This window comes from Eulemur rufifrons, chromosome 4 (genome assembly GCF_041146395.1).
Source record: "Eulemur rufifrons isolate Redbay chromosome 4, OSU_ERuf_1, whole genome shotgun sequence".
In the NCBI taxonomy this organism is placed as follows: Eukaryota; Metazoa; Chordata; class Mammalia; order Primates; family Lemuridae; genus Eulemur; species Eulemur rufifrons.
In genome coordinates, this window is record NC_090986.1 from 78,140,317 (window position 1) to 78,150,227 (window position 9,911).

General features: G+C 43.0%; 1 protein-coding gene across 1 annotated transcript in view; it reads left to right on the forward strand.

The window, feature by feature from the left end:
* Positions 1-8,384, forward strand: part of TNFRSF19 (TNF receptor superfamily member 19) — a 70,279-nt gene extending 61,895 nt beyond the window's left edge. The window contains exons 9-11 of the mRNA XM_069466959.1: positions 2,067-2,133; positions 7,847-7,975; positions 8,217-8,384. Of these exons, the coding sequence (XP_069323060.1) occupies positions 2,067-2,133; positions 7,847-7,975; positions 8,217-8,384 (364 nt within the window). The remainder of the gene's footprint in view (positions 1-2,066; positions 2,134-7,846; positions 7,976-8,216) is intronic.
* The last annotated feature ends 1,527 nt before the right edge of the window (positions 8,385-9,911 follow it).

Here is a 9,911-nt window from a genome sequence, read left to right on the forward strand (position 1 = left end):
ATATTTCAGTATACAAAATTGGCATCAGTGACATATTCGTTCCTTTTCAAAGACAGTCAAGGTAATTGTCATCTATGTAAAGACACTTTCAACTCAAATCATTATGAAAAGAAAGTTGTAATTACATCTAAAATGAATCTGATGCGAAAATGTTACATTCAAGTTGCACAGTGTAATTTATTAATGAAAGGTTTTTATTAGCTTTTCGAGAATGTTATCTTGTAATTATTAGACAATTTAGGTAAATCTAAGTATGACATTCTGAATTCAGAAAAAGAATTGTTAAAATGTAAACCATTTCAATTTTTGTCCTGCAATTAAAAACAATAAATAATGAGCCCATTTTAAGAGAGAATCTTTTCCAGATCCTGAAAACCACTTTCTCTTTAGTTGTGTTTACTTACTGATCTGTGAGAGGTAGTGAATGAATCTTAATCTTCAAAAGAAAACAGGAGACAGCAGCAACTGCAGACTCTGGGGGCTACATTCTCTTCTTTATTTCAGGGGTCAGCCAAGTGTTTAACTCAACTAGTTTTGTTCTGTTTTGTTTTCCAATCTACTAACTTCTAAAAAGCAATTCACATTTCCCCCAACAGGCTGATTTTTCAAGGTAGGGAACACATTTACTTCTCATAAAGAATTTTATTTCAGCAGCTCACTATTATGGTTACTAACTATTCCACAAGTTCATGTCTAGTTAGCTTGGCTCTGTGACATGGGCTCATTCGTAGTTCAGGAAAACGCTGTGTGTCTGCTTAGGGGATGTATAAGGAGCGGCTAAAGCCACAACACCACTTTGTCTTTACTTGGTGTGAGACTGTGATTTCAATGCATGATGCATTTGTTTCCAAAAACTGTATTTTCACACACCAGTTTCCTCGTGGGTGGTTTAAGACCACCCAGAATCTGATGATGATAGTTATGGTTCAGGATAAAGCAAATAGGTGTAAGAGCCTTCTTTAGTCTCTGTGACTCAATTTTAATCAAATTCTTCCCATACACATCTCCCTAGAAGGCAACAGAACTGAAGTATTTGGGAAGATGAAGCCAGCCTGTTTATTTACAGGAAAAGCTTTTCTTGAGGTTGTTTTTTAAGTAACATTTTAAATGTTGACATGAACAAAGAAGGTTAGAAGAGATACTAGAGGACCTGGGTTCTACCTTCTCAATCTATTGAAATCTCTGCTTTTTCCTTGTTGGCAAAATGAGATAATTTGCCTCTCATAGGAGGGGTAATATGATCATTACTATCACGTCAGTTGACCAACATGTTTGATAAAACCATATCCTATTATTGAAAGTATTTCAGAAACTTTCATTTCTAGATAATTTCCTTAGACCTAGAAACATTTTTTTGCATAAACTTATCTGATATGTCACCAATGCCAAATATGTGGTAAGGCAGTGAGGGTTAATGCGTGAAATTAAGGTTTTACCCACTTCCAGTGATGTTCAGTGGTCTGATGCCCCCTCCCTCCCTGAGATCCAGGCCCTTTGTGATAAGGACAAGTCTACCAGCTCCACTGTGCTGAGAATATTTGCCCCATGAAGATCGTGACTATTCCAGGGAGGGCATTGTAAGAGAAATCTCATTCCCAACTATTTCTAAATGTTCTTTAATAGTTTAATGTAAGTTTTACATTCAAAGACTAAATTGGCAGGTAAAGAATGGCACTAACCATTAGTTATCTTTGTTCTTTGGAAAAAGGGATGAAGAATCCTAAAATCTTTACCTACAAATGTATTAAAGGAGCACAACACAGAAGAGGCAAGCTTTAAATGTTTGAATGAGGGTGAAAATCAGCAAAAGAATTGTTAATACATCATGATTATTATGGGTTACATTAGCATCTTTGCAAATACTGGGTGACTATGAGTTGTTAACTCTCAGAGTACATGGGTACCTGGATGTTTGGATACTGTTGAATGAGTTTCTTGTCCATATGTTATTAAATTCATGTATACTATTAGTAAAAGTTATGCACAATAATTTTTTACAATTACAATTTAGCAGGTTTAGTTTGTAAGGTATTGTTTTTACAGCTTTCCTTTTGTTTCTGTTTTAGGAAGCTTAAAGAACTTGCCTGTCTCTGCAGTAGACGCGTGTGCCTGGAGCCCAAAGGACCCTCCTCCGTGAGGCTTATGGACTAAGCATAGTCTGCACCAAGCACAGCTTCTGGGGAAAAAACAAATCCGAACCAAACTGATGGCATGTTAAGCCTTTCAACCAGTTGCTTCTGTGCCAGGCCAACAGTAAGCTGAAACCTCTGTGAATAATAAGAAGACTCCAGGCAGACTCATGATACTTTGTGTCTTTTCTATACTAGAACCTTCTCTCTACAATAGTGACTTCAAAGACCGAGGGGTTGAATTTGCAGCCTATAAGACTGCGGACCTATAACAAGAAACAGAAATGCATTCGTGCTTGTTTTCATGGTGAATGTGGTTTTGTGAGACTGAAGACCCAGAGTATAAATTTTCATGTACATTTTCCTTCCAGAAAAGTTTCATATAACCTATGAAATGTCAGATTCATGACCGTAGTTTTTATGTGGAATGGGTTTCAAAGTGAGTGTTTCTATATGAAAAGGTCACTTTCTCATCATCTAAACTGATTAGCTTAGGTGGTTAGAATTGACTTCATATTGCCTGCCTAAACCTTGGGTTTATTAGATGAAGTTAACTGACCTAAGTAGGAGTCAGAGGAGAACAATTTCTTTCTAGAAGCACCTCTTCTACCCTCAGCCTCTGTCTCATGAACATCTGCCGGTGCCGGCAGCGAGACGGGCCCGGCTTAGGGAATGTTGCCGGGAAAGGGAGGCCCGTCGCCCTGAGTTAAAAACCACTCAATGCACATATCCTAGAGGCTTGTATGCAAAGGTTAGCATATTTATGTGAAAACTAGTTAATATAGAAACATTGTTACAGCTGTCCCTGTACCTGAGCTTAGAAGAGCCAGAATTTCTTTTATAGAAAAGTGGTATTCATGAACATATTGATCTTTTATTTGCATTGTATCTTATACTAAAGACTTTAGAAATCACAGCATATCACGTCCCCTACTAATGAAGTAGTCTTCAGTGAGAATACTCTACATATTAGAACCAGGAGAAAACGCACAATTTGGGGCGGGGGGTTAGGTGAACAGCCTGTAACTGCCATGGTGTAGTTTGACCGTGACATTTGTATTGTTCTCTCCAGTCTTGTAAGATTAGTTAGCACGTGATCTCCTATTTTAGCCAATAATGTTGGATTCAGGAGGACGGTGCTGCTTCTGTTAAGGTGCTCCGTCACCTACCACCTTGGTAATTTCGGCACTAGAATTGTCTCTGGGGCTAAGAAATTAACCCAGTGCAGTCATGAAGCAGGGAACGGCTCATTTGCTCTTAATCTTCACGCCCTGGAGAAGACTTAATTGAGCAGGATTTTTTTTTTCCCTGCTTGAACCTACATGATCAAATCTGGCCCTTGTCTTTTAACTGCTTACTGTTATTAATACACCTTTATATTAATACTTAAAAAAGAAATAGACTTTTGAATATCGGTATGTTAGAGTGCACTAAGATATTTTGTTTGGGAATTGCCCGGCCCAAATTAATGTCTTTTACCTAACATTTAAACTGAATACTGAAATTAACCAATATTTCCTAGAACATTTTTATTTTCTCACTTATTCACCATGGTTTTCTCTCTTTGCAAGACATTGGAATACCTGGATGAGCCTCTTCCATGTGGCCTTTTCCCTATTCATGGCTTTAAGTTCCGGTATGTGGATACTAGCTTGCCTGTGCCTGGCACTTCTCATGACCTCAGTTCCCTTACCTGAAACAGGAATTTAGCGTGTCTCATGGCAACCCACAATCCTGCACATCTACCTAGTGCCCAGTAATCGAATGACTTTTTCTTTTTTCTTTTCCTTTTTTTTAGCATAAACCAGTGGTTCCTAAGCTTTGGTAGTCACCAAGTCTTATGAGAATTGCCTTTAGGACACCCACGTAAAATATTTAGGATTTGATCACAAGACAGCTATGAAAATACAAGTAGAGTTTCCTCGAGTGACTTCACTGTAATTCACATATGTGCCATTGTTTGCAAACCGATCACTTCTGTTATGACAGAGGGATGATCAAAGTAGGCCAGGGTTGTGTTCCTTTGTGTAACGTGAATATACTTTCCATATGCAGAGCCCTGATTAACTTCAAAGACAATCGCTTGCTGGAGAAAGCCAGATTGATGGGAATGAGACTTTGGCCCCAAATCCTGAAACATCACTTTTGATGGGTAGAGAAATGCTTAGGGTTGAAAATTGATTTCATTTGATACTGCTGTTCGAAAAATCCGGGGTTACTTGTATCAAGACTGAAGACATTTTACCACCACCTACTCTAGAAACACACCACAGTGTTAATATTTTACATTCTTTGTAAATATTTGAGGCAAAAAATTCACTTTGCATTTCACATTGTTGGAATATCCAGCAACACTCAATAAACTCAGCCTCCAGAGCGCTGATGTCAGGAAATCAGCGTGGGTAATTCGCACGGCCCAGTGGGCATAAAATAATCACTGTGGCTTTTCACGCTGAAGAAGCTCCTTGACAAGAATGAGACAAGGATTTCGAGAGCAACCAAGTAAAGTCATGGGTTTTCCAATGTGTATAGGGAATATATTTTTCAAATATAGGTTTTTCTACCTTAGAGAAAGTGTTCATTTTGTTATTAAAATAAAAGGAAAGGAAAAATATCCATTGTTACTTTAAGATAGCTTGAATCAATTTAGATGTCACCATTACTATTTTGCATACTGGAATTTATAAATTTGTAAATTATCATTTTCCTATACAAATAGTTTTGTAATGCCTTTTTTTATTTGTGAATAAAATTGTTACCTGGTATTCTTATGTATATGTCCCGTAAGAAAGTGATTGATTTTGTGGATGTAGCTATGTTTTTGTTCTTGCCAGAAGTCCACGTGAGGGTCGTGCAAAGCTCTGCCCCTTGGGATAGAACCTCTCGGCCCCTCAAGCTTTCTGAGGGTGACTTGAAACCCGTCCTAGTGGCCTAGTCATGTCTCTCAGGCATGTCAAGCTACTGAAAGGGACTCCATGGGACCTTGAGATGCTTCGGTATCAAGATTTTGTCATGGTCTCTTCATTTTTTTCCCTTCATTTTATGACACAAAGAGAGAAGAAACTAAAGAAAAAGTAGTTTCGTATTTCTTCCTTCTGGAGGTCAGCGGGGTGTCCTCCTGCGGGGGTGGGGAGGGCCGGAGCAAGGACGGCAGGAACTTCCACAGAGCAACAACGGCCACCATGATTCTCTTTTTTCTTCTTTCTCAACCTCTTCCTTCCTGTCCTTCCTTCCCCTCAGTAAGGCTTTGAAGGCTATTATTAGATTTTGAGAAAGGACTTTAAACTTCCTGGAAAAAAACTTTTTTGAACATTAAGTGACGCCATGCTTTCTCAGCGGGGGTTGGGGGGTGGGGGGGGGAGGGCCCTGCTGTTAAATGACACTGAATTCTCTGAGGGAAGGACAGTGACTTCCTCCCCCTCCCCACACCTCCGCCCACGCCCCGGCCCCTCCCCTCACCTGGACTTTCCTGGTGTCCGTGGAGACCGGTTGAGCTGTGCACCATAAATCCATCAACTCTCTGTGAAAAATAACTCAAAGCTTATGAGGGTCTCACAGGAGGTCTGGAGTATTCTGTTGTAATATCAACAGCATTTTATATTTTCATTATATTTTATGTGGTTATATTTTCATTATAACCACTATTAAGGTATCTATGCCGTTGGCTACTTGCTCTGAATTTGTCCCATTTTAACCTGAGAAGGTATTGTCTGATTTCTTAAAAACAAATTTGGCCCCCAATGAGGTATGTAAATACAGCTTAAATTTATCATTCAGTCATCTGGAAACTAAACAGGGGCCTGAGAATTTCCAAAATCTTAATATTAAACAAATTTCAGTAAGACCTGGTGTGTGATTACAGACATGCAATTGTGCCGAATCAAGGCAACAGTTCGCAGCAGCATGAGCTATGTCAGGTTTCAGCCCAAGGAGGGTGGAAAGGTTTCTGCCCCAGAGACAGAGCGGGCCAGCGTCGGGTCATTTCATAAACCACCAGTGGCATCTGAATTGGTGTGATTTATGGCTGCTTTCAAATTAGCCTCTCTAGAAGACTTGAATTTTCAAAATTTACTAGCAAAACCACTTTTTCTAGAACCATGGGTGGTCTTCGGAAGCAGGTTTCATTTATTAGTCTGTAAAGACAGAGGATTCTTTTTTTTTTTCTTAATTTCTAATGGCATTAGCTGTTCCTACTTAAGACAGGAATGGCTGTGTTCTGTTAGTTTTGTTTAGGGTGGAATTTAACTAGCAGAACTATGCAGAGGGATTTTCCTTACCTGGGTTGAGTATTTACAGTAAATAGGAGATCTACAGAACACTCTGCTGGCGATCTTTTAATAGCGGGGGTCACAAGAGGCGGGCTGCCCCCCAGAGAGGCACACGTCACCACCTCCGGAGATCAGATACGAATCTTGCCCTCGAAGGGCCTCTCAGAAGACTCACTCTAACAGGAGGCCGTTTCCTATGTCGGTCCTTAATTTATTCATTCAACGTGGATTTCTAGGCTGGTTCCAGCTGCACTGCCAGGGCTGCAGCAGGGACTAAGAAATACAAGGGAGACAAGCCGTTTAAGTACTTATAAAATAGGTCTTAATTGTAAAGATGTAAGAGCAGATTCTTTGGGGGACAATCAGGAAGGAAGCTGGGAGGGAAACATGCTCTGAGCCCGGCTCCCATGGCGTTCACCTGGCAGGTGGAGGAAGGAGGGAGCTAGAGCCGGAGGTGGAGGGCTCAGCCTGTTCTGGGAGGGGAGGACTGTGGCGTGGCTGGAGCATGGGGACAGCGGTGACAGTGGTGACAGGGCTCAGGGCAGAGTTCCAGCCCGACAAGTGTCCAGTGTCCCCTGCCCCGTAGGGGATTGACTTTCCTCTAAGGGAAGGGGTAGCCTGACATGAAAACTCTGAAATCTTTAGTCTTCCGGAAGCTTGGGAGTTACAGAAGGATGTGAGTGAGGCTGCTTCCCTGCAGCAGAACGTCCCCAGTAACTGAGGGGAACCGGCCCCTGTCCCAGGGTTGAGGGGGACAGTGTCCTCTTTGGAGACGCTGAGCCTGAGCTCGTTCCCCGGTCATCCACTCACCTTGGCCAGCTCCGATTTCCAGCAGGACAGGGCTGAGCCTCGGGTCTGCGTCTAGGACTCAGCTGACCACCTGCTGACATCAGACCAGTCTCCATGGAGGCCTTGAGAAGATGAGAGGCGGGGAGGACAGTGCACTGCACCCCGAGGCCACCCCCTCCTGCCCCCTGGGCACACTCGGCCTTTCCCCCTGGGCCTGGGCCTCGGCCCGGTAGTCCTGCTCAACCCAGACCCCAGGCAGCCGGGCCTGAGGCTGAGCCGACCTTCAGGGTGGCATGCGTTTGTCCCCCATTTCTAAATCTTAGCCACCCCCTTCCCCTGAAAGCGAACATCTTGCCTGATCTTTTCCCCACCCCTGCCCTTGCCTTAGAAACCTGCTGCCTTTGCTGCTTGTGCTCACGTGGCCCAGCAGCCTCCCCACGGGAATCTGTGGCCTCGGGCTGGGGAGGCAGGAAGCCTGTGCCCAGGGCCTCTGCTCCTCCCGCTCAGAGGAGTCACCTGCCCCGGGCTGCAGCCCTCACAGCGTGTCTGCTCCCGAATTACTGAAGTGATTAAAAGCCTCTGGACGTGTCAAATCATTTCAGGCATTTTAACCACAAATAAGAGGCAACTAAGTTAAAAAAATGGGCCAACTCGAGGCAGAGCCCAAGCAAGCTGAACGAGGAGCCGCCAGAGAACACAAGAATCCCCAGATGCCGTTATCAGACGGGAGGGGATTCGCGGCTGCTCTCCGGGGACCTAGGGCTGAGAGGTAGCAGCGCTGGCAACCAGGTGAGGAGGGTGACATCTTCCTGCAGAATGCGTGCGTGACAGCTGATGGTGCTAAAAGCGAGCGCTGGATCCTGAGAGAACGTGGGATCTGCAGTGCTTGCTCAAATGCACCATCAGGAAGCATCGGGTTCACGTGGGAGAGGGGCGTGGGTTAGTACTTGTAGAAAGGAAGTGTTTTCTTCAGTTATTCTCATTCCCGTCACACCCCTCACCACGTGACTCCTGAAATCTTCGTCTCCAGTTTTCCAGCAACACAGGTCCCCGAGAAGGTGGAGCCCCCTCCTCAGCTGTCAGGCAGCCACTGGTTCGAGTCCCACGGCGGCACACAGCACAAAACAAGGAGAGGCGGCCAAGGTTGCACCCAGCCCCATCTCACTGTGGACTTTGGCTTGAGGAGTCTCACATGTGATAAATCTGCACGGGCATATCTGGGCACGGCTGTCAAACCTGACGACCAAGCCATGTCTGCAGATGTCCTTTCCTGAGATGTGACCTGTGCTGATCGCCCACAAGCACCAACTGTGCCTGTGAGACCGACCGGCTGCAAAAGGCTTGCTCTGCAACAGCCACGATTCACCCCTGAGCCGAGACCGGCCGTCAGAGACCCAGAGACCCAGTCCTGGCCCGTTCTGCACCCCACAGTCCCACACTGCCTGACGTGCGGATGTGGGTAAGCACCCCCTGCTCCAGCTCATTTGTGCTGCTGCTTCCCCTCACCCCTACCCCACGACGGCTGGCTTAGCATTAACCAGGCACTGCAGCCCAGGTGCACCCTTCCACGAGCCTTCCCTGACCACCTGTATCTTTGCATATCACCCTGTCATACCCCCATGGCATCACTGACTTCCTTCACAAAGTTTAGCATTGATCAATGTACAATGTTTGTTTTTTGTAGTCTGCCTCCCATTATAATGATTAAGTTCCTTGTCTGCCTTAGTCATCATTAAATTCCAAGACTGGAACATTACGTGGCACATAGCAGATGTTTAACAAATATTTGTTGAACACATTATTAAATGAGGAAAGGCATCTGTGTGGTTGATTGAGTTGTTGGCCTGTGGCCTGCCTTCCAGTCCCGACACATTTATTTCTGACTTTCACCTACATTTTCAGAAATTGTTTCAGCATCAAACCAGACACGTGTTGTCTCTTTTGTATCCGAGGGTAATGACATAGTGACCTATCACTCTCATGGGGACTTTTCCCCAGAAGAGGGACCAGATTTTCATTCAAAAAAAAGAAATTACCTGGATGAAAGAGTAAGGTGAAAGAAACCGTGGAGAGCAAATAAATAAATAATAAAGATATCTGGGCAAACTAATATGCATTTGCTGTATAAACTAGTAATAGCCAATTGGGGGGGTTGAAAACAAAGTGGATGTTTATTATATTGATTGTGGTGAGATGTGTACACATGTTAAAATATATCACATTTTACACTTTAAACGGGTCCATTTTATTATTGTCAACTATACATCAGCAAAGTTGTTTCAAAAAAAGTGGAACTAAAATTCTGAACAGCAATAACATGAAAGATGTGAGAATGAGATCACAGTTAAAGTTCTTAAGGTCTTTCTATTGTTGAGAAGGTGGTGAAAGATATTAACATTAGACTTCATTAAGTCAAGTATGTATTTTAAAAATTTAAGTGTAATCTACTAAAAGAAAAGGAAATAGATGATATAACTGCCAAACCACTGGAGAGAAAGGGAATAAAGAAAACTTGAAAAATCCAAAAGAAGGCAAGAAAGGAGACAAAAAAGAAAAAAGATGGTAAATGGGAAGTGTAAAATAATACTAATATCTCAATAACCACAGTTGGAATAAATTATCTAAACTCAACATTAAAATGCACAGCCTATCAGATTAAATAAGGAACAAAATCTGGCTATGGATTGTGTGCAAGAGACATACCTAAAACAAAAGAATGAAAGAG